This window comes from Salvelinus fontinalis, chromosome 21 (genome assembly GCF_029448725.1).
Source record: "Salvelinus fontinalis isolate EN_2023a chromosome 21, ASM2944872v1, whole genome shotgun sequence".
Taxonomy (NCBI): domain Eukaryota; kingdom Metazoa; phylum Chordata; class Actinopteri; order Salmoniformes; family Salmonidae; genus Salvelinus; species Salvelinus fontinalis.
In genome coordinates, this window is record NC_074685.1 from 20,574,993 (window position 1) to 20,600,274 (window position 25,282).

The 25,282-nt window shown below is 43.8% G+C and overlaps 1 protein-coding gene across 1 annotated transcript in view; it reads left to right on the forward strand.

Annotated features, from left to right (window-relative positions):
* LOC129818400 (ankyrin-1-like) overlaps positions 1–25,282 on the forward strand; it is a 128,019-nt gene that overhangs the window by 58,341 nt on the left and 44,396 nt on the right. The window contains 2 exon segments of the mRNA XM_055874244.1: positions 11,227–11,325; positions 23,102–23,203. Of these exon segments, the coding sequence (XP_055730219.1) occupies positions 11,227–11,325; positions 23,102–23,203 (201 nt within the window).

Below are 25,282 nucleotides of genomic sequence, written 5' to 3' on the forward strand. Positions count from 1 at the left end.
TTCTGGGAAATTATCTCCTAAAACAAAAGTGTAAGAAGTAACAAATCCAAGGTTAATTATTTGTACACAGCACACCATTTGCAGAAAATACCCATCTCCATGCCATTTACCAGCATAGGAATAGAGAGAGATGCAGAGAGGACACTAGTAGGTGATGTTTTTCAATTAGACGTCTCATGATGAAAGGAAATAGAAATGTGAATGGAATGAGTAAAGAATGACAGGAGGAGCCAGACCAGATAAGAACAGTGGTGATAATTATAGAGTCTAGTATATTTATAGCTGAGCAGAACACAATGACCTTCCAGATCCAACAATTGTTTTCACAGGATGTGTTTCTCAGTTTCCTTCTTCTACTGCTGAGCTCCCATAGGCTTCTGTGCTGTAGCTAAGCCTGACTGTCCAGGGACCGATGAGACTGCCACCATTCAAAACCTCATCGCCCCGTCTACTGCTAACAACTGAGCCTCATCATAATGTGTGTGTGTGTGTCGGTCTGTGTCTTGCTCATGGAAGTGGGTCTTTGAGTAAACCCAGGAGGGTTACGTTAACACTGCATGAGGTCTGTGCAGCTATTTTTGGTGTGGGTATGGGTATGTGTTGTGTGTGTCTTCAGGGGAAGTATTTGTGTGTGGATTTATGCATGCATGCTACTACATGGCAGAACATTCACAGCTTTCACAGATTAAGAAAACGTGCCAGACCTGGGTTGGAACAGGGACAACGTACTACTACATCAATCATATAACAAATCTAAGTCAACAACCTACAGTACCTCCAACCTCATCCTGGAATCATTATGGTTTGGCTGATTCCCACTGAATGGCCTTCTCCACTATGCCTCGTCGGTGGAGATTAAGGTGGAGTGGCGTCTGCCTTAAGAGTTTTGTCTGTCTGCATGTCCCCCTCTCTCTGCTGCCTAAGTGGAACTGAGCTGAGAGAAGCTGGAGCATGTCCATCTATTTTAAAGCATCCAAATTCTTGACCTGAGAACCAGTTACCTCTGTGTTACTGAATTCCAAAGACATGTTCACTGCTGTCTGTGTTCTTCTCTAATCCATTTTATCCTAGCAGGCTGCTCTCAGGTTCCTGTTGAAGATGTATTGCTGATAATAGTCTAGATGTGAGAGGAATACATGTAAACGGTCTTTCTCAGATGTTGAAAGTCAATCTACTTATCTCAATTGTGCCTTTTCTGAACTAACTCTATAGTACCTGAAGTTTAAATATAAAGTGGAACTCTTAATTGAATTTGGTGAGGAAGTCTATGTAAGTGAAGTGAGGACACATTTGTGAATCTAAATCACCAGTGACAGGTGCTGTCGCTACAGTAATGACTTCTGACCGCTCTTCTGTCATTGTGTTTTGACATCCCAGACCGAGACAGTGTTTAAAGATTTGGCAACCACATTGGCAACCACATTGCTGCACTTTTCCTATAATTTAGAATTTTATGATTAGTAGGTTAAACTTGCTGAATGGACAGTTTTGACTCCCCCTGTCACACCCTGGCCTTAGTTATCTTTGTTTCCTTTATTATGTTTGTTAGGTCAGGGTGTGACATGGGGAAGGTTTGTGTTTGGGTGGTTATATGGTTAAGGGGTTGTTGGGTTTTGTGTTTGTGGTTTTGTGTTGAGTGAGTATGTCTAGGTATGTCTATGGTTTAGTGAGGGTTTCTAGGTATGTCTATGGTTGCCTGAGTGGTTTCTCAATCAGAGACAGGTGTCTTTCATTTGTCTCTGATTGGGAGCCATATTTTAGGCGGCCATAGGCATCATGTGTTTGTTGGGTCATTGATTTAGTCATTGTCTTAGTCTGTGTCTAGGTCTGTTTCAGGTTTGCATGTTTTGCATTTAATCGGTTTTGGTTTCACGTTCTTGGATTTGTTGTTTTGCTTCGTTAGTTCCTCTCCTAAATAAAGAGAAGATGTATTATTTACACGCTGCGCCTTGGTCCTATCTCTCTCCCATGGTCGATCGTGACAGAATGACCCAACCACTCAGGACCAAGCAGCGTGAAAGGAGGGAACCAGAGCCCGTTGTGCAGATAATGGAGGTGAGCAATGGGAAGGATACAGAGACTGTTAAGGAGTTAATGAAGAGTTTGGAGGAGAGTGAAAAGAGGGACCTGCTGTGTTGGTGCGTGAGGCACGACATCCACCCGACAGAGCGTGTGCGGGAGGTGATGTTACCTGAGTCAGTTCTCCATGCTCGTCCTGAGTTGCGTGCTAACCGTCTGGGAATGACAGTCCCACGAACCAGGCCTCCTGTGTGCATTCCTAGTCCTACACCTCCTGTAACACCTTTCCGCCCCAGCCCAGTACCACCAGTTCCGGCACCACGCCCCAGGATTCCAGGGTGTCTCCAGAGCCCTGTTCGCATTGTTGCTTCTCCCCGCACTCGCCCTGAGGTGCGTGTCCTCATCCCGGTACCACCTGTGCCGGTACCACGCACTAGGCCTATAGTGCGCTTTGAGAGCCCAGTGTGTCCTGTTGCTGCTCCCCGCACTAGCCCTGAGATGTGTGGCCCCAGCCCGGTACCACCAGTTCCGGCACCACGCACTAGGCCTAATGTGCGTATCCAGGGTCCAGTATGCCCTGTTCCATCTCCCCGCACTAGCCTTCAGGTGCGTGTCCCTAGCCCGGTACCACCAGTTCCGGCACCACGCACCAGGCCTATAGTGCGTCTCAGCCGGCCAGAGCTGCCAGTCTGCCCCGAGCCGTCAGAGCTGCCAGTCTGCCCCGAGCCGTCAGAGCTGCCAGTCTGCCCCGAGCCGTCAGAGCTGCCAGTCTGCCCCGAGCCGTCAGAGCTGCCAGTCTGCCCCGAGCCGTCAGAGCTGCCAGTCTGCCCCGAGCCGTCAGAGCTGCCAGTCTGCCCCGAGCCGTCAGAGCTGCCAGTCTGCCCCGAGCTGCCAGTCTGCCCCGAGCCGTCAGAGCTGCCAGTCTGCCCCGAGCCGTCAGAGCTGCCAGTCTGCCCCGAGCCGTCAGAGCTGCCAGTCTACCCAGCGCCATCTGAGCCATCCGTTAGCCCAGCGCCATCTGAGCCAACCGTCTGCCCAGCGCCTTCTGAGCCATCCGTCTGCCACGAGCCAGAGTCGCCCGCCAGCCATGATCAGCCAGAGTCGCCCGCCAGCCATGATCAGCCAGAGTCGCCCGCCAGCCATGATCAGCCAGAGTCGCCCGCCAGCCATGATCAGCCAGAGTCGCCCGCCAGCCATGATCAGCCAGAGTCGCCCGCCAGCCATGATCAGCCAGAGTCGCCCGCCAGCCATGATCAGCCAGAGTCGCCCGCCAGCCATGATCAGCCAGAGTCGCCCGCCAGCCATGATCAGCCAGAGTCGCCCGCCAGACATGATCGCCCGCCAGCCATGAATCCGCCATTCAGCCAGGATCTACCAGAGACACCGAAGCGGAGATCGACTATGGTGGAGTGGGGGCCACGTCCTGCACCCGAGCCCCTAAAAAAAAAATGAAAAAAAAAAAAAAAAAAAAAAAAAAAAAGGCCTACACCGGATCCTCCCCTAGACTTTGTGTTGGTGCGCCCGGTGTTCGCACCTTAAGGGGGGGGTTATGTCACACCCTGGCCTTAGTTATCTTTGTTTCCTTTATTATGTTTGTTAGGTCAGGGTGTGACATGGGGAAGGTTTGTGTTTGGGTGGTTATATGGTTAAGGGGTTGTTGGGTTTTGTGTTTGTGGTTTTGTGTTGAGTGAGTATGTCTAGGTATGTCTATGGTTTAGTGAGGGTTTCTAGGTATGTCTATGGTTGCCTGAGTAGTTTCTCAATCAGAGACAGGTGTCTTTCATTTGTCTCTGATTGGGAGCCATATTTTAGGCGGCCATAGGCATCATGTGTTTGTTGGGTCATTGATTTAGTCATTGTCTTAGTCTGTGTCTAGGTCTGTTTCAGGTTTGCATGTTTTGCATTTAGTCGGTTTTGGTTTCACGTTCTTGGATTTGTTGTTTTGCTTCGTTAGTTCCTCTCCTAAATAAAGAGAAGATGTATTATTTACACGCTGCGCCTTGGTCCTATCTCTCTCCCATGGACAATCGTGACACCCCCATGGGAGACTGTATAGCAGTGGGGGATGCTCCACACTGGTATGGCTCCAGCGACTGGCCAAGGAAACACATGCCTCTTACCTTTAGAAAAATGAATAATGACTCTAACATTCTAGAAACAGCTACAATGACCAAATGTATTTACAGTATACAAAATAATTTTCCAGTTTCTGTAACATATCAGTTTCCAACTCCTCTTCTTCAGTTACCCTGCTGTGATTTGTATGTCATGGAGCTTGTTCCTAATAATGTATATTTTCACATATTGTGGAATATTTAGTCTTTGAATGCAATGTGTTTAAATAAGTGTGTAATTGTAGTCATCTTTTTTTGCCAAGCGGCATTTCTGTAGATTTATTGTGGCATAACTTTTATTTGGATATTGCACTATGTTTTTGTGTTTTGGCTAAAATGTGTCTGTGTTTGTGTAGTGAGGTCTTTAGTTGAAATGCCGTCACCCTGTGTGTTTGGCTCTGTAGTCACTCGGTTGGCTGTAGCTTAGTGGAGCAGAACTCCAGTCCTCATGGGCTGTGATATCTGTTGCCTGTCTTTGTCACGTTAGACCCGGCCTCCATGTTGGAGCTGCTGCTGCCATTTTTTTTCTTATTAGTAATCGTCCTGTTTTGATGGTGTGTGTCATTCCTGCATGCCAGTGGTTCCCAAACTTTTTATAGTCCCGTACCCCTTCAAACATTCAACCTCCAGCTGCCTACCCCCTCTAGCACCAGGATCAGCGTACTCTCAAATGTAGTTTTTTGCCATCATTGTAAGCCTGCCACACACACACTATAAGATATACTTGTTAAACATAAGAATGAGTGTGAATTATTGTCACAAGCCGGCTCGTGGGAAGTGACAAAGAGCTCTTATAGGACCAGGGCACAAATAATAATATAATAATAATCAATAATTTTGCTCGTTGTTTAGCCATCTTACATATAAAACCTTATTTGTTCATAAAAAAATGGTGAATAACTCACCACAGGTTAATGAGAAGGGTGTGCTTGAAAGGATGCACATAACTCTGCAATGTTGGGTTGTATTGGAGAGAGTCTCAGTCTTAAATCATTTTCCACACACGATCTGTGCCTGTATTTAGTTTTCATGCTCGTGAGGGCCGAGAATCCACTCTCACATAGGTATGTGGTTGCAAAGGGCATCAGTGCCTTAACAGCGTCATTTGCCAAGGCAAAAAACTCTGAGCGTAGCCTAATCCATAAATATTGCAGTGGCTTCTGATTAAATTACATTTTCACAGAACCGCTTGTTGCAATTTCGATGAGGCTTTCTTGTTCAGATATTGGTAAGTGGACTGGAGGCAGGGCATGAAAGGGATAACGAATCCAGTTGTTTGTGTCGTCCGTTTCGGGAAAGTACCTGCATAATTGCGCACCCAGCTTACTCAGGTGCTTCGCTATATCACATTTGACATTGTCCGTAAGCTTGAGTTAATTTGCACACAAAAAAATTATACAATGATGGAAAGACCTGTGTGTTGTCCTTGTTAATGCAGACAGAGAAGAGCTCCAACTTCTTAGTCATAGCCTAAATTTTGTCACGCATATTGAATATAGTTGCGGAGAATCCCTGTAATCCTAGATTCAGATCATTCAGGTGAATGAAAAAGCATCACCCAGATTGGCCAGTCATGTGAGAAACTCATCATCATGCAAGCGGTCAGGCAAGTGTAAATTATGGTCAGTAAAGAAAACTTTAAGCTCGTCTCTCAATTAAAAAAAACGTGTCAATACTTTGCCCATTGATAACCAGCACACTTCTTCTGTATGTTGTAAAAGCGTTACATGGTTGCTGCCCATATCATTGCATAATGCAGAAAATACACAAGAGTTCAGGGGCCTTGCTTTAACAAAGTTAACCATTTTCACTGTAGCGTCCAAAACGTCTTTCAAGCTGTCAGGCATTCTCTTGGCAGCAAGAGCCTCTCGGTGGATGGCATTCCCTTGGCATTTAAAAATTAGCCTCCAACACTCTACTCAGCAAATTGGATGCGGTCTATCACAGTGCCATCCGTTTTGTCACCTAAGCCCCATATACTACCCACAATTGCGACCTGTATGCTCTCGTTGGCTGGTCCTCGCTACATATTCGTCGCCAAACCCACTGGCTCCAGGTCGTCTATAAGTTTTTGCTAGGTAAAACTCTGCCTTATCTCAGCTCACTGGTCACCATAGCAACACCAACCCGTAGCTTGCGCTCCAGCAGGTATATTTCACTGGTCATCCCCAAAGCCAACACCTCCTTTGGCCACCTTTCCTTCGTTCTCTGCTGCCAATGACTGAAACGTATTGCAAAAATCACTGAAGTTGGAGACTTATATCTCCCTCACTAACTTCAAGCATCAGCTATCAGAGCAGTTTACCGATCGCTGCAGCTGTACACAGCCCATCTGTAAATAGCCCATCCAATCAACTACCTACCTCATCTCCATATTTATTTATTTTTATTATTATTATTCTGCTCTTTTGCACGCCAGTATTTCTAATTGCACATCCTCATCTGCACATCTATCACTCCGGTGTTAATTGCTAAATTGTAATTATTTTGTCACTATGGCCTATTTTTTGCCTTACCTCCTTACTTCATTTGCACACACTGTATACAGATTTTCTATTATGTTATTGACTGTACGTTTGTTTATCCCATGTGTAACTCTGTGATGTTGTTTTTGTCACACTGCTTTGCTTTATCTTGGCCAGGTCGCAGTTGTAATTGAGAACTTGTTCTCAACTGGCCTACCTGGTTAAATAAAGGTGAAATAAAAAATAAATAAAAATAAAGTGACGTCGGGAGCAACTGCTTGCACGCACGTTATCACTCCACTATGTCTCCCTGTCATGCCTTTTGTGTCATCAGTACAGATACCAACACATCTTGACCACCAAAGTCCATTTGATGTCACAAAGCTGTCCAGTACTTTAAAAAATATCCTCTCACGTTTCCAGTGGTTTGCAGAAGAGGATGTCTTCCTTAATTGATCCCCCATAAACGTAACGGACATATACCAGGAGCTGTGCCAGGCCCGCCACGTCTGTTGACTCATCCAAATGTAATGCACATAATTCACTGGCTTGTATGTGAGCAGTAATTGATTCAAAACATCTCCTGCCATGTTACTGATGCATCGTGAAACAGTGTTGTTTGATGAAGGCATTGTCTGTATAGTTGTTTGGGCCTTTTCCCGCAGCATTGTCCCAGCCATATCCGCGGCAGTAGGAAGAATTACGTCCTCCACAATAGTATGGGGCTTGCCTGTCCTAGCCACTCGGTAGCTCACCATTTAAGACTCTTCTAGTCCCTTCTTATTACAGTTTTTTTTCAATTGTTTAAGCACAATTTTGAAAACAGGGCCCGGTTTTTCAAAACACTACACACAATTAGCACAACCCTACACCAAAGTAGCACAACACTTCAGATCATTTGCAAAAAGGAACACTTTCAATAAAACTATACACGACTTCATAAAAATAATATTTTGTTACCATACGAAACACACACATTTCATATGACTTCAATCTTTTTGAACCAGTTACACACTGCTGTTGCTAACCTAAAACACTTTTAGCAAGTCTAATTGTCAGTGATTAGAGTAGTGTAAATGAAGTACACAGAGAAAGTGCAACTATACAAACACTACACAAGACCAATGCTGCAGACTGAGGAAAATATCATTTATTTCTCTCCATATACCCAAATCAGTCAACATGTCAACATGGAGATTCACAACAAAACATGTCCCCGTTTTCATGCTACTACAGTAGTGTGCATAACACTGTTAGCTCAGCAAACAGACAAACTTAAAATAATGTATCCAGTACAGGTTACAATTACAGTAAATAACAACAACAACAAACATAAAAAATAATCAGAAAAAAACTGACAATATTGTACAGAAAATACTACGGTAAACATACTATACATTATCTCTTCGCCTAGCTGGTTCTGGCCAGAGAATTTCATCAACATCACACGCAATATCGTCATTAGCAAGACAACGCGGGAAGAACCGTCTTGAATGTCGAATCCATCCTTGCACAGCTGCGGCGTCGACTTGGTCACAGGCGTCCTCCATGGCCTGAATGAGGGGTACCTGAGCCTGGGGCTGGAGATCGTAAACCTTCCACCGCCATGCAGAGAAAAACTCTTCTATAGGGTTTAGAAACAGAGAGTATGGTGGAAGGTATAGTACTGTCAACTGTGGATGGTGTTGAAACCAGTTCTGGACCAAAGCAGAGCGGTGGAATGACACATTGTCCCAGAAGACCGTGTATTGCATCTGGTGCATTTCATTACCTACTGTGACGATGTGGTGCAATCGGTCCAAAAATGTGAGAATGTGAGGTGTGTTGTAAAGGCCCATTTTGGCATGACGGAGGACAACCCCATGCTGTGAAATGGCAGCGCAAAGGGTGATGTTATCCCCACATTGCCCTGGGACATTGATTATAGCCCTGTGGCCAATGATATTTCTGTCTCGCCTTCTTGCTTTTGTGAGATTGAACCCTGCCTCATCAGTATACAGTATATGAATTCATGCAGGATTTCCTCAGCATCCATCTGCAAAACTCCCTGAAATACAGTGAAAGACAAGATTGTGTAGTTCAGGATAGGTCTAGTATACAGTCAATGTAAAAAAGTAATGTGTGCAGTATGCAACATCACAGTGCTAAAGTGAACAATACAAACCTCCACATACTCATGCCGCAGCCGTTTGACCCTCTCTGAATTCCGCTCAAAAGGCACTCGGTAAAGTTGTTTCATTTGAACCTGATGTCTTTTCAGGATGCGTGCCAGTGTTGACTGAGAGACCTGATGGACATTATTGAAAATGGCATGGTCACCGATAATGTTGGCTTGTAGTTCTCTGAGCCTGATAGCATTATTGGCCAAAACCATGTCTATTATCTCTCTCTCTCTTGTTCTTGCGTGAATATGGGCCCCCTTCCTCCTTGTCGTTCCCGACCCTCAATCCTATGTAGAGAATAATACATGTAACTTACTGTACAATGTCACAGGAAGGGGTATCACAAGTGCGGATATGGTGCATACAATAAGCGGCTGATTACTGTAACTGTAGACAGATCTTCTTTTACCTGTTTTCCTGTCGAAAAGTGACATTATGACAGATGCCACTGTATATCTGCTAAGATTTGGCTGAACTCTCAGTCCAGCCTCCCTCAGCGTCAATCCGTGGTTTACAACATGGTCCACTAGTGTTGCACGAATGTCATTTGATAAGTTTGGTCCTCTTCTTCTTTGTGCACATTCTCCTCCTGCTTCAGGTATTCCTCGACCTCTGACTCTGACTCTTCCTCTACCTCCTTCTCTGTGTACTCCTCCTCTCACCCTCACTCTTCTTTTGACTCCTTCCATTTTGGTTGAAGGCAGGTGAACCTACCTCCTGCATTTTTATAGTGCTTAAACCTGATTGGTGTGTCTACAATTTAGCAATCATGTGTTTGTGCACCTGATGGCTGTGTTTAACAGATTGGCTCATAGGTGTGGGAATTTGACAGTCAGTGCTTTTGAATTGCAAGGAAGTGACATCATGATATACTTCTGTGTCTGATGTATACAAGTGTGTTTAGTGTTTTGCAAATCACTGTGTGTAATGTTTTGCAAATAGTGTGAAACTGACAATGTGCTTACAGTTGTGCAAATCTAGCCTTGTGTTTTGCTCCTTGAGTGTAAGGTTTTGCTAATTGTGGGAAAAGTTCAATTGTAGTGTGTCAGCAATCGTAAAAAACTGTAATGGTATCTGTTGCTTTTATACATGTCTTACTACACGAAAGTCATCTTTATTCTCGCTAAAAAATCTCCCGTGGCTTATTTTTCAAATTGTGTTAATTATTAATTGTGTTAATCATGTTAATTATTTGACTAGGCTACCTATATTTGACATTGTGTTGTGATTTTGCTGAACAGTAGATGGTTTCATTTTATTTTGGGCAGTGAAACGAGGCTACTCAGGTGAGAAAAAAATCTCACCCAAATGTATAGCCCTGTTGGAAAATATAAATGTACAGTTTGAAAATGTGAAGTGTATTTTATATATATTATTTTTCAATGTGAATCACATTTTTATTTGGCGACCCTCGACGGCATTGTGGTACCCGTGTTTGGGAATACCTGCTGTCTGCTGTTGTGGTCTTGGTTCATTAAATTGGCCGCATCAAGGGCCAGTGGAGTCCTGGAGACTCCTGGGCCCATATCCACAAAGTATCTCAGAGTAGGAGTGCTGATCTAGGATCAGGTCTCCACCTGTCCACATAATATTAGATCAGCACTCTCACTGGGCCCTGTTCCCGTGGTTGTATTTATATTTTCATGCTCATTTTAGTCTACTTGCCTTTGAGTTTGCATCAATTTCTTTCTAAAGCCACCCTACATTTGGCTGCATCTTGTACAGCGTGTGACTGTGTCTTCATGATTGCTTGGTGTGTTTTTTGGTTGTGTGGTTGTGTTATTTAGTTATTCTTTTGCCAAGGTGCATGGATTACATTAGCATGCTTTGTGTCTCTTGTAGGGAGTCTTCCAGGCTTATGGATGTCTATTGGTTTCTTTCTTTGTGTTACAAAATAGGTGGTCTTGTAGTAGGATTGTTGTGTGTGTGTGTGTGTGTGTGTGTGTGTGTGTGTGTGTGTGTGTGTGTGTGTGCGTGTGCGTGTGCGTGTGCGTGTGCGTGTGCGTGTGCGTGTGCGTGTGCGTGTGCGTGTGTGTGTGTGTGTACTGTACACAGTATTTGGTAGTGTATTCCTTTTACATCATTTGAATATAAAAAATATCTATATTATTTTCTCCCTTAGAGATTCCTTTAGATTTAGATGTGTTATGTACAAAGATGAATGTGTGCTTTATTTATATTTCCATGCAAGCTTCATCTCTGTGTCCTCAGACTCATTCTTGTGTCAGCTGGTATGGTGCATGTGTACTTTATTATTGTGTTTGAGTGTGTTAGTTCTTATTATGTGTGTTTTTACATGTCAGTGAATCACATTAAAGTAAAAGGCTTTGACTTCATCAAGAGTCTTCAAGACTAACATGCAGTCTATGTCATTCAGTCTGCGTACCGTATCTGTTTGTATGTATGTGTGTACCTGTATGTGTGTCACATTAACAGGCCTTATCTTTGTGTTGATGTGTCTTCTAGGCTCATGTGGTTCAGCGCTGGCTTGTCCATCAGGACAGTAGTGTGAGCTCTGAGAGGTCGGCCAATCGAGCCCGGGGAATATGGTACTATGATGACAGAGTAAATATCATCCGATACACACGCTGTATACTTCAACACTTTCTCTCTATATATCTCTATGGCAGCTCTATGTGGTCGTGGTTTGTGTCGTTGCTTCTTCTTTGGGATCTTCCTCTCGTGATCTCTTGTGGCTTCTTGAGCTCTCTGTACAACGTATGTGTTGTTGTTGTGATGTGGCTGGGCGGTAGAGTTAGGTTTGGTGGTTCTTTGCAATACCATGTATCTATTTTCACCGCTTTCCTCTCTTTATCTCCTTTTATGTAGTACTTGTTTGTCTTTATGTGTGTTTGGTGGACAATTCTTTTCACTGTAGGTGTGCAAGAGTTTGCGGTGTTTATTTGGTGCAAATTTGTGCATTCTTCACCGTACGTGGACACTCTTTATGTATGTCTGTTTTATAACTCTTTATGAGTGTGCCAAGCAAACCGGGAACATTCCCAGGAAATTAGCTAAGATTCCTATTAAGTTCTAGTTAGGGTTTTATCAGAGAATGTTTTTGATAACCACAATTTCTTTCTAAAAATGTTTTAAATGAAATATTCTTGGATTATTCTCCTAACATTCACTATAATGTTGTACACAAGATCTGTAACAACCACCACAGAACATTCCCCCAAAGTTCCCCAGAAGTTCTCCAAGTAATAAATGCTTTCCCAGCAAACCAAAATTGGTTTTGTAAAAGTTCATAGAATAATTGTTAGTTCGCAGCAAATGTTTTCATAACCCAAAAACTATCCAGTTGTGCTGATGATTATAATGTTTTGTTTTAAACATTCAGCTGATGTTGCAAGAACGTTCCTAGAACACATTTAATCTGTTCTTTAAAGGTTCCCAGAATGTTTCATTAGGTTGTGAGCCCTGGCTTGGAAACCAAACATTGCAGGTTCAAACCCAACATGTCAGCTTGAGGTCCTGAGGGTGGCGCAGTGCTTTAAAGCTTTCACTACATAACCTAGTTATATTCCAGACTGTATCCCAACCAGCCGTGGCACAATTGGCCTAGTGTCGTTAGGGTTTGGCCGGGGTAGGCTGTCATTGTAAATAATAATTTGTTCTTAATTGACTTACCTAGTTAAATACAAAATTTAAAAAAAACATGTCAAATGTAAATACAGACACCTTGGAAAGTATGCAGACCCCTTGGAAAGTATGCAGACCACTTGGAAAGTATGCAGACCCCTTGGAAAGTATGCAGACCCCTTGGAAAGTATGCAGACCCGTTTGGAAAGTATGCAGACCCCTTGGAAAGTATGCAGACCTCTTGGAAAGTATGCAGACCCCTTGGAAAGTATGCAGACCCCTTGGAAAGTATGCAGACCCCTTGGAAAGTTTTCAGACACCTTGGAAAGTATGCAGACCCCTTGGAAAGTATGCAGACCCCTTGGAAAGTATGCAGACCCCTTGGAAAGTATGCAGACCCCTTGGAAAGTATGCAGACCCCTTGGAAAGTATGCAGACCCCTTGGAAAGTATGCAGACCCCTTGGAAAGTATGCAGACCCCTTGGAAAGTATGCAGACCCCTTGGAAAGTATGCAGACCCCTTAGAAAGTTTTCAGACCCCTTGGAAAGTATGCAGACCCCTTGGAAAGTATGCAGACCCCTTGGAAAGTATGCAGACACCTTGGAAAGTATGCAGACCCCTTGGAAAGTATGCAGACCCCTTGGAAAGTTTTCAGACCCCTTGGAAAGTATGCAGACCTCTTGTAAAGTATGCAGACCCCTTAGAAAGTTTTCAGACCCCTTGGAAAGTATGCAGACCCCTTGGAAAGTATGCAGACCCCTTGGAAAGTATGCAGACCCCTTGGAAAGTATGCAGACCCCTTGGAAAGTATGCAGACCCCTTGGAAAGTATGCAGACCCCTTGGAAAGTTTTCAGACCCCTTGGAAAGTATGCAGACCTCTTGGAAAGTATGCAGACCCCTTAGAAAGTTTTCAGACCCCTTGGAAAGTATGCAGACCCCTTGGAAAGTATGCAGACCCCTTGGAAAGTATGCAGACCCCTTGGAAAGTATGCAGACCCCTTGGAAAGTATGCAGACCCCTTGGAAAGTTTTCAGACCCCTTGGAAAGTATGAAGACCCCTTGGAAAGTTTTCAGAACCCTTGGAAAGTATGCAGACCTCTTGGAAAGTATGCAGACCCCTTAGAAAGTTTTCAGACCCCTTGGAAAGTATGCAGACCCCTTGGAAAGTATGCAGACCCCTTGGAAAGTTTTCAGACCCCTTGGAAAGTATGCAGACCCCTTGGAAAGTATGCAGACCCCTTGGAAAGTATGCAGACCCCTTGGAAAGTATGCAGACCCCTTGGAAAGTATGCAGACCCCTTGGAAAGTATGCAGACCCCTTGGAAAGTATGCAGACCCCTTAGAAAGTTTTCAGACCCCTTGGAAAGTATGCAGACCCCTTGGAAAGTATGCAGACCCCTTGGAAAGTATGCAGACCCCTTGGAAAGTATGCAGACCCCTTGGAAAGTTTTCAGACCCCTTGGAAAGTATGCAGACCTCTTGGAAAGTATGCAGACCCCTTAGAAAGTTTTCAGACCCCTTGGAAAGTATGCAGACCCCTTGGAAAGTATGCAGACCCCTTGGAAAGTATGCAGACCCCTTGGAAAGTATGCAGACCCCTTCGAAAGTTTTCAGACCCCTTGGAAAGTATGCAGACCCCTTGGAAAGTTTTCAGACCCCTTGGAAAGTATGCAGACCTCTTGGAAAGTATGCAGACCCCTTGGAAAGTTTTCAGACCCCTTGGAAAGTATGCAGACCCCTTGGAAAGTATGCAGACCCCTTGGAAAGTTTTCAGACCCCTTGGAAAGTATGCAGACCCCTTGGAAAGTATGCAGACCCCTTAGAAAGTTTTCAGACCCCTTGGAAAGTATTCAGACCCTTTGCCTTTTTCCACATTTTGTTACGTTACAGCTTTATTCTAAAATTGATTAAATAGGTTTTTTTTCTTAATCAATCTACATACAATACCCCATAATGACAAAGCAAAAAGGACGATCTCAAGGATGATCAATAGAAACACGATGCACCTGAGCTCAATTTCGAGTCTCAAAGCAAAGGTATTTTTGTTTTTTTATTTTAATACGTTTGCAACATTGTCTTAAAACCTGTTTTCACTTTGTCATTATGAGGTATTGCGTGTAGATTGCTGAGGATTTTTATTCATTTAATCCATTTTAGAATAAGGCTGTAACGTAACGAAATGTGGAAAATGTCAAGGGGTCTAAATACTTTCCAAAGGCACTGTATATCAAATGAACATGTATTATCTGATGTCCTCACAATGTTCTCACCAGACTGTTCCCACAACCTAATGAAACATTCTGGGAACCTTTAAAGAACAGATTAAATGTGTTCTAGGGACGTTCTTGCAACATCACGTAAATGTTTTTTACAAACATTCTATAACCATCACCACGACTGGACAGTGTTTGTCTTATTAGGACATTTCCGCGACCTAACAAATGTTCTGGGAACTTTCACAGAAACAATTTTTGTTTGCTGGGTGTGCTGTCCTGTCGACCACTCCTTTTATGAGTGTGTTTGAGTTAAAGTGAAGAATTTCTCAACATCTTTATTTATTTATTTATTTATTTTACCGTTATTTTACCAGGTAAGTTGACTGAGAACACGTTCTCATTTGCAGCAACGACCTGGGGAATAGTTACAGGGGAGAGGAGGGGGATGAATGAGCCAATTGTAAACTGGGGATTATTAGGTGACCCTGATGGTTTGAAGGCCAACATCTGACATTGACTTGACCCTTTAGGATATTTGTATTTATTTTAAGAGCCCACTCACTGCAGTGTACACATCTTTACATCCACTCACCTTGAATCACATACATTTTTTCTTCCAAATGGACATAATCCATTCAAATCCACTAGAGCCCTGTATATGCACACACCCTCTGGAAACAGATTTTCCTTCTAGAAGGAAAATAAATGGCCTTGGTAGGGCAGACAGATTTGTGTACTGCACAGGTAAAGACTACACATGCACACACAGCCTCACCCATACACTACAGAGCATTGTGATAGCACTGGAGAGAAGCACAAAGCTAAACACAGAGATATGATACAGTATTAGATTCCTCCACAGATATGAGATTAAAGGCTTTCATTGAATCTGTGTCAACACGGACATGTCCTCTCTCTGATCTCTCAACCCTCCTCTCTTCCACTGGCCGTCACTGTAGGAATGCTTGTGATATGTCACGCCATACTGCAGCATACCATGATTACACAGCATCACATCAATATGACACAAGAGGGACACAGTGATCTGAGGAAAAGCAGGGAAGTGGGGGGAGAAGGAGGGAGGGAAGAGAGATGGAGGGCGTGAGAGAATGAGGCGGGGAGCCTGCCATGCCAGGGAAGAAGAGAGAGTGCAAGAGGGAAAATGAGATAAAGAGAGAGAGGGCTGGGGGCACGTGAGCCGTGGGAAGGCGGCGTGCTGAGTGTAAATCACCATGTTTGGCTTGAGGATCTAATTACTGAGTAAAATTGACGCACCGACTGCATATGACAATTACAAATTAATAGACAGGGCTGGGATGCATTGATTTAAACTGACCACATATCACAGACAGCGGGAGAGGGGGATGAAAATGAGGATGGAGAAAGGGATGGCGGGGAAGGTGGAGAGAGGGATGGAGGGGAAGGTGGAGAGAGGGACATGAGAAGGAAAATCGATTTGTGCCTCACAGCGTAAGCACAAGCACCAGTTGACAGAATGTGTTTGCAAAGCAGTTCTGCAGTCATTTCCATTTCTAGGAATATATGAAAACACGCACGCACGCGCACACACACACACACACACACACACACACACACACACACACACACACACACACACACACACACACACACACACACACACACACACACACACACACACACACACACACACACACACACACACACACACACACACACTTTCAAGCACAATCATGCGCAAACACGAGCGTTTATTGACCCTTAGCCCCCTCCTCCCTCAGACAATCGTGTGAAGAAACACACATTGAAGATCATAGATGCACTTATCAATCCATTCAGAGACTGATGGAGACTGGGGGAGGCGGTCGGCTGGAGACGTTATCCTCAGTATTCTGCTCACATATGGCCTACTTAGAAGGAGCAGAAACATCCATCGTATCAATCAACAGCTGTGAAATCCCATAAAAAAATGGCCGAAGGCCGCAGAATGAAAATTGGAGCATAAAAATGCTGAACATTTGCTGACAAGTTGGCATGAACACTCAGAGCTGCAGCATGAGGCTTCGCATGTGAAAACATCCTACATGTAGTATAATAATGGTTTGTTACAGGGGAACCTTGACTCAGTGACTTAAGTCTTCTAAATGTCCTCCGTCAACTCACAGAACAGAGGGTGGGGTCTAAGATGACAAGGTGTTAAATACATACAGTTGAAGTCGGAAGTTTACATACACTTAGGTTGGAGTCATTAAAACTCGTTTTTCAACGAATCCACAATTGTCTTGTTAACAAACTATAGTTTTGGCAAGTCGGTTAGGACATCTACTTTGTGCATGACCCAAGTAATTTTTCCAACAATTGTTTACAGAGAGCTTATTTCACTTATAATTCACTGTATCACAATTCCAGTGGGTCAGAAGTTTACATACACTAAGTTGACTGTGCCTTTACACAGCTTGGAAAATTCCAAGAAAATTATGTCAGGGCTTTAGAAGCTTCTGATAGGCTAATTGACATAATTTGAGTCGATTGGAGGTTTACCTGTGGATGTATTTCAAGGCCTACCTTCAAACTCAGTGCCTCTTTGCTTGACATCATGGGAAAATCAAAAGAAATCAGTCAAGACCTCAGAACAACAAATTGTAGACCTGGTTCATCCTTGGGAGCAATTTCCAAACGCCTGAAGGTACCACGTTCATCTGTACAAACAATATTACGCAAGTATAAACACCATGGGACCATGCAGCCATCATTCCGCTCAGGAAGGAGACGCATTCTGTCTCTTAAAGATGAACGTACTTTGGTGCAAAAAGTGCAAATCAATCCCAGAACAACCGCAAAGGACCTTGTGAAGATGCTGGAGGAAACAGGTACAAAAGTATCTATAGCCACAGTAAAACTAGTCCTATATCGACATAACCTGAAAGGCCGCTCGGCAAGGAAGAAGCCACTGCTCCAAAACCGCCATAAAAAAAGCCAGACTACAGTTTGCAACTGCACATGGGGACAAAGCTCATACTTTTTGGAGAAATGTCCTCAAAAATGGAACTGTTTGGCCATAATGACCAACGTTATGTTTGGAGGAAAAAGGGGGAGGCTTGCAAGCCGAAGAACATCATCCCAATCGTGAAGCACGAGGGTGGCAGCATCATGTTGTGGGGGTGCTTTGCTGCAGGAGGGACTGGTGCACTTCACAAAACAGATGGCATAATGAGGGAGGAAAATTATGTGGATATATTGAAGCAACATTTCAAGACATCAGTCAGGAAGTGTCACGCCCTGACCATAGAGACCTATCGAGCGTGTCATCAGTCCGGTGAAACCTGTGCCGGCTCCACGCACCAGGCCTCCAGTGCGCCTCCCCATTCCGGTACGTCCTGTGCCGGCTTCCCGCACTCGCCCTGAGAGTGTGTCACCAGGCCTGAGTCTCCAGCGACGGTCTACAGTCCAGAGCTTCCAGTGACGGCCCACGGGCCGGAGCTTCCTGCGCCGGTGCCATGGCTGGAGCCTTCCTCTGCGCCGGTGCCCAGTCCAGGCACTGCGTCCAGTCCTGCTCCATGGCCGGAGCCTTCCTCTGCTCCGGTGCCCAGTCCGGGCACGGCGTTCAGCCCGGCTTCATGGCCGGATACGTGGTCTGAGCGGGTGCTACGTCCCGCACCGGAGCCGCCACCGACGCTAGTTGCCCACCCTAACCCTCCCCAACTAGGTTCAGGTTTTGCGGTCGGAGTCCGCACCTTTGGGGGGGGGGGGTACTGTCACGCCCTGACCATAGAGAGCCCTCTGGGTTCTCTATGGTGTAATAAATCAGAGCGTGACTAGAGGGGTTTTCTAGTTATTTTAGTTCTACGTTGGTGTGTGAGTATGGTTCCCAATTAGAGGCAGCTGAATATCGTTGCCTATAATTGGGGATCATACTTAGTGTGTTCCTTTTCCCACCTGCGATGTGGGATATTGTTTAGAGTTTATGCCTATGTGCGCTACGTATTTGCACGTTCGTTAATCTTTGTTGTTGTTTGGAAGTTCACTATAATAAATATGTGGAACTCTACTCACGCTGCGCCTTGGTCCACTTATTTAAATGACGGGCGTGACAGGAAGTTAAAGCTTGGTCGCAAATGGGTCTTCAAATGGACAATGACCCCAAGCATACATCCAAAGTTGTGGCAAAATGGATTAAGGACAACAAAGTCAAGGTATTGGGGGCCAAAATGCACCCAACCTATTGTGGGAAGCTTGTGGAAGGCTACCCAAAACGTTTGACCCAAGTAAAAAAAAAAAAAAGTTAAGTCAATGCTACCAAATACTAATTGAGTGTATGTAAACTTCTGACCCACTGAGAATGTGATGAAAGAATAAAAGCTGAAATAAATCATTCTCTCTACTATTATTCTGACATTTCACATTCTTAAAATAAAGTGGTGATCTTAACTGACCTAAGACAAGGAATTTTTACTAGGATTTAATGTCAGGAACTGTGAAAAACTGTGTTTAAATGTATTTGACTAAGGTGTATGTAAACTTCCGACTTCAACTGTAGATCATATTAACTCTCAGGCTACCCCTTAGCTACCGTAGGTCAGAATGAGATAACAGAAAAAGCCTTAAAATGGTGGAACTGATCATGCATATCAGATGTGAATCCAATATACGCTCATCGGCCAGTTTATTAGGTACACCTATTTAGTAACAGGTCGGACCCGCTCGTTGCTTCCAGAACATTCTGAATTATTTGGGGCATTCTAAAAGGCGTCGCAAAGTTTTCCAGGGATGTTGGTCCATGCTGACACGATGGCATCACACAGTTGATACACATTGGACTGCGGTACTTTCATGCTGTGAACAGCCCGTTCCAGGCGATGTTTTTCCACTCCTCAATTGTCCAGTGTTGGTGATGCCCACTGGAGCCGCTTCTTCTTGTTTTTAGCTGATAGGAGTGGAACCTGTTGTGATCGTCTTCTGTAATAGCCCATCCATGACAAGGATCAACGAGTTGTGCGTTCAGAGATGCCGTTCTGCACACCACTGTTGTACTGCACCGTTTATTTGTCTGTTTGTGTCCAACCTTTTCACTTGCACGATTCTTGCCATTCTCCTTCGAACTCTCTCTCTTTTCGCCCACAGGACTGCCACTGACTGGATGTTTTTTTGTTTGTCGCACCATTCTCGATAAACCCTAGACGTTGTCGTGCATAAAAAGCTCAGGAGGGAGGCCGTTTCTGAGATAATGGATTAGGTGCACCTGGCACCAACGATCATACCACGCTCCAAGTCGCTTTGTCACTCGATTTTCCCATTCTAATGTTAAATCAAACAGTAACTGAATGCTTCGATGGCTGTCTGCCTGCTTTATATAGCAAGCCATGGCCGCGTGACTCACTGTCTGTAGGAGCGATCCATTTTCATGAGCGGGGTGATTTACCTAATAAACTGTCCGGTGAGTTTATATTTCTACTTCCTGTTTGAAATATATCAGAAATATGTTCCAGTACCCATGTGTGCGCAATACATATTTATTGATTTTCAATTGAACAAATGAAGTGTGTATGAGGGAGGACACATTATATCTTGGTAATAGCAACTTATCTAACACAATACATGAGACTGAATGAAAATACACACACTGCATAGTGTTAGTTTTATGCTGGGAAGACCTCAGCCTGGATCCATCATCCATGCATTACTGAGGAAGAGAGAGAGAGAGAGAGAGAGAGAGAGAGAGAGGAGAGGAGAGGGGGAGTGGGAGAAAGGAGCAGCTTACACCCCCTCCCACTGGGATTGAACACAGTAGAGAGAGCGAGAGCGAGAGAGAGAGAGAGAGAGAGAGAGAGAGAGAGAGAGAGAGAGAGAGAGAGAGAGAGAGAGAGAGAGAGAGAGAGAGAGAGAGAGAGAGAGAGAGAGAGAGAGAGAGAGAGGAGAGAGAGAGAGAGAGAGAGAGAGAGAGAGAGAGAGAGAGAGAGTATGTTAACCTGTCTAGGATCAGCGTGGCGCTAGCGGCACCCCCCCCCCCCCCCACTGAAAAACCAGTGCCGCGAAATTCAAAAAAAATATTTTTTTAAAATATTTAACTTTCACACATTAAAGTCCAATACAGCTAATGAAAGACACAGATCTTGTGAATCCAGTCAACATTTCCGATTTTTAAAATGTTTTACAGGGAAGACACAATATGTAAAGATGTACATCTATTACCTAAAAACACATTAGCATAATCCACCATCTTTTATTTGTCCACCAACACCAGTAGCTATCACCAATTTGGCTAAACTAAGATATTTATAGCCCCTAACCAACAAAAAAACTCATCAGATGACAGTCTGATAACATATTTATGGTATGGGATAGGTTTTGTTAGAAAAAAGTGCATATTTCAGGTAGATATCATAGTTTACAATTGCACCCACCGTCACAAATGGACTAGAATAAATACATAGAGCAATGTGTTTACCTACTTACTAATCATCAAACATTTCGTAAAAATACACAGCATACACGAATCGAAAGACACAGATCCTGTGAATACAGACAATATTTCAGATTTTCTAAGTGTCTTACAGCGAAAACACAATAAATCGTTATATTAGCTTAGCACATAGCAATTAGCAGCCCAGCATTGATTCTAGCCAAAGTGAGCGATAAAAGTCAACATCGCCAAAAGATATTAATTTTTTCACTAACCTTCTCAGAATTCTTCCGATGACACTCCTGTAACATCATATTACACATTCCATATAGAGTTTGATCGCAAATGTTTATATTTAGCCACCAAAATCATGGTTAGACAATGTGAAATGTAGACAAGCTGGTAAAGAAAATGTCCTTGCGCCACTTAGACAGTGATCTACTCTTATACATAAATACTCATAAACGTGACTAAAAAATATAGGGTGGACAGGGATTGATAGACAATTTAATTCTTAATACAATTGCGTTATTACATTTTTTAATTTATCCTTACTTTTCAATACAGTTTGCGCCTAGCGAAGCTACGTCATAAAACATGGCGTTCTAAGCCACTAAAATGTTTCGACAGAAACACGATTTATCATAATAAAAATGTCCTACCTTGAGCTGTTCTTCCATCAGTATCTTGGGCAAAGGATCCTTTCTTGGGAGAAATCGTCTTTTGGTGGAAAGCTGTCCTCTTGCCATGTGGAAATGTCAACTGCATTCGGGATGAACTGAAAAGCGTGCCCAACTTTTCACATCGTTGCAAAAATAAATGTCCCAAAATCGCACTAAACGGATATAAATTGCTATAAAACGCTTTAAATTAACTACCTTATGATGTTTTTAACTCCTATAACGAGTGAAAAGATGACCGGAGAAATATAACAGGCTAAACTAACGCTTGGAACAGGAGCGGGTCGGTGACCAGCACGCGCGTTACGCACCAAGGAAAGAATGACTAGCTTCAGGGTTTTTTCATTTGTAGGGCCTGTGAACGCGCAATCGACCCCATTGGAATCGTCATCACGTAAAGGCATCCAGGGGAAGACGTAAGAAGTGTCCGTATAGTCATAGCAACGACAGTGCCCTTTTAAATGACTTCAGAAGAGTGGCCAACATTTCTGAAATCTGAATCCATGTCAGGGAAATTGCTGTAGAATGGGCTCTGTTCCACTTAGAGACAAAATTTCAACTCCTATAGAAACTATAGACTGTTTTCTATCCAATAATAATAATAATATGCATATTGTACGATCAAGGATTTTGTGGGAAGCCGTTTAAAAAATTAGCCAAATTAGCATAAATAGTCTAAACAGCGCCCCCATCCCCAACAGGTTTTAAGGCCACAAGGAAAGGAGAGATAAGGTGGATAAAGGGATGCAGAGAGATGGGTCACAGGGAGAAACAGGAAGCAGATAGAGGGCAGTGGTAGAGAGAAATGGGTGGGAAAGAGAAATAAAGAGCAGATGTCTTCTACACTCTTAGAAAAAAAGGGTTCCAAAAGGGTTCCCATAGGAGAAACTTTTTTGGTTCCAGGTAGAAACCTTTTTGGTTCCATGTAAAACCCTCTGTAGCTGTGTGGCTGGAGGTGAGTAGGCACACTGTATAGAATCTATATAATACCTGGCCTCAAGACGGAGACTGAATTCTGGACTACAGTATTAGGCAGCCATGTTAGAATCTCCCTGTCTGGCTGATCATGGTGGCAGAGGTGAAACACATCACTTTCACAGAGGCTTTAGAAGTCAGACATCATGTTCTCTGCTATGGATAGCTGCCAAACTCCTAGTGAAGGGCAGCCTCGCCACTTTGGATTGTCAGCCATTTTTAGACTCTAAGACAGCAGAATACTGAGTAGTTTCGAAGAATAGAATGATATTGAAGAATGTCTCTGACCTACTATTGTAGATCATGGATGACCAAGCAGCTGTTATACTGTTATGCCTATGTTTTTCATTTTTTCAGAAAATGGAATTGGTTAATGTGAACTTTTTTGTCTCGTGTTAGCCCTGGAATGTACAACCAGACTAATTGTCTGTCTCTCATTTCTTCTCTCTCTCTCTCTTTATCTTTGTCATTGTCTATCTCTGATTGTGTTCTCCTCCTCTCCAGGCGGATGCTGCCACCAGTTTCCTCCGTGCGGCCCGTTCAGGGAACCTGGACAAGGCTCTGGACCACATCAAGCATGGAATAGACATCAACACATCCAATCAGGTACATCAGAGATCCCTCATGCTGCCCAAGGTCACTGTCTGGTACACAGGGGCTCTAGGCAAGAGAGTTCATGTGTTGTCTCGTAAAACATTTATTTCATCAGACTTTATGAAGATGAAATTATAAATTGTGGTTTTTATAGATGACATTATTTGTTTTCGGCCAAACACAGTCATTAACAGTCAAGTCTAGCCTAGATAAACGTGTAGTTCATTGTCTCAGTGTGTGTGTGTGTGTGTGTGTGTGTGTGTGTGTGTGTGTGTGTGTGTGTGTGCGTGCGTGCGTGCGTGCGTGCGTGCGTGCGTGCGTGTGTGTGTGTGTATGCACGCATGTATAACCATGTCACAACATAGCTCCCTGTGTTCCTGTGTCATGCTACTCCAGCCGTGTTTACTGTGGCACTAATGCCAGTCATTCACAACCTTAATGAAAAAATATATATAATTAGCCATATATCCAGACCCTCTCTCTTCTCCTCCCCGCTCCTCTCCTCAATCTGTCCAATAGCACCTTGTTGCATCATGAGAGAAGCACAATGTTTAAATAACATCACATGTAAAGAATAGCTAAGCATGTAGTTTTAGTTTCTGTTTTGAACATACAGTTGTGTTACATTTGTGAGTGAACGCTAGCTCAAGTGGAAGTGAATCTGTTATGTATTTTTCATCAGTACTTTGGTGAATGGAAGGGAGTTCAGTTTGTACACATAACCACTTAGGGCAGCTTGGGGAATGCACACCCACTCTGTAAGCCTACAGCCTGCAGCCTGCTACTGCAACCCCTCAGCACCATTCACAGAAACAACCATGGCACCAAGCCGTCAATAAAACGAATACCACAATCTCTACACCAGATAATACTGCCACTCTAATAATACCACTCCTGGCTAAGGCTAGGATCAGAGGTAGAGCTATCATACAAATGAGGATGTGTGCTTTAGTGTGCATTCTTTGCAGCATGTGTGTCTACACTGCCTTCAGAAAGTATTCAGACCCCTTCCCTTTTTCCACATTCTGTTATGTTACAGCCTTATTTATTCTAAAATCTTTTTTTTTAATTCCCCTCATCAATCTACACATAAAACCCCATAATGACAAAGCAAAAAAAGTTGAAATGTTTTGCCTGATGCCTGATTTACATAAGTATTCAGACCCTTTGCTATGAGAATCAAAATTGAGCTCAGGTGCATTCATCATCCTTGATGTTTCTACAACTTCATTGGAGTCCACCTGTGGTAAATTCAATTTATTGGACATGATTTGGAAAGGCACACACCTGTCTATATAAGGTCCCAGTTGACAGTGCATGTCCGAGCAAAAACCAAGCCATGAGGTCGAAGGAATTGTCCATAGAGCTCCAAGACAGGATTGTGTCGAGGCACAGGTCTGGGGAAATGTACCAATACATTTCTGCAGCATTGAAGGTCCCCAAGAACACCGTAGCCTCCATCATTCTTAAATGGAAGAAGTTTGGAACCACCAAGACTCTTTCTAGAGCAATTGGCGGAGAAGGGCCTTGGTCAGGGAGGTGACCAAGAACCCGATAGTCACTCTGACCGAGCTCCAGACTTCCTCTGTGGAGATGGGAGAACCTTCCAGAAGGACAACCATCTCCGCAGCACCCCAACGATCAGGCCTTTATGGTAGAGTGGCCAGAAGGAAGCCACTCCTCAGTAAAAAGCACGTGACGGCCTGCTTGGAGTTTGCCAAAAGGCACCTAAAGGACTCTCAGACCATGAGAAACAAGCTTGTCTGGTCTCATGAGACCAAGATTGAACTCTTTGGCCTGAATTTACATTTACATTTAAGTCATTTAGCAGACGCTCTTATCCAGAGTGACTTACAAATTGGTGCATTCACCTTATATCCAGTGGAACAGCCACTTTACAATAGTACATCTAAATCTTTTAAGGGGGGGTTAGAAGGATTACTTTATCCTATCCTAGGTATTCCTTAAAGAGGTGGGGTTTCAGGTGTCTCCGGAAGGTGGTGATTGACTCCGCTGACCTGGCGTCGTGAGGGAGTTTGTTCCACCATTGGGGTGCCAGAGCAGCGAACAGTTTTGACTGGGCTGAGCGGG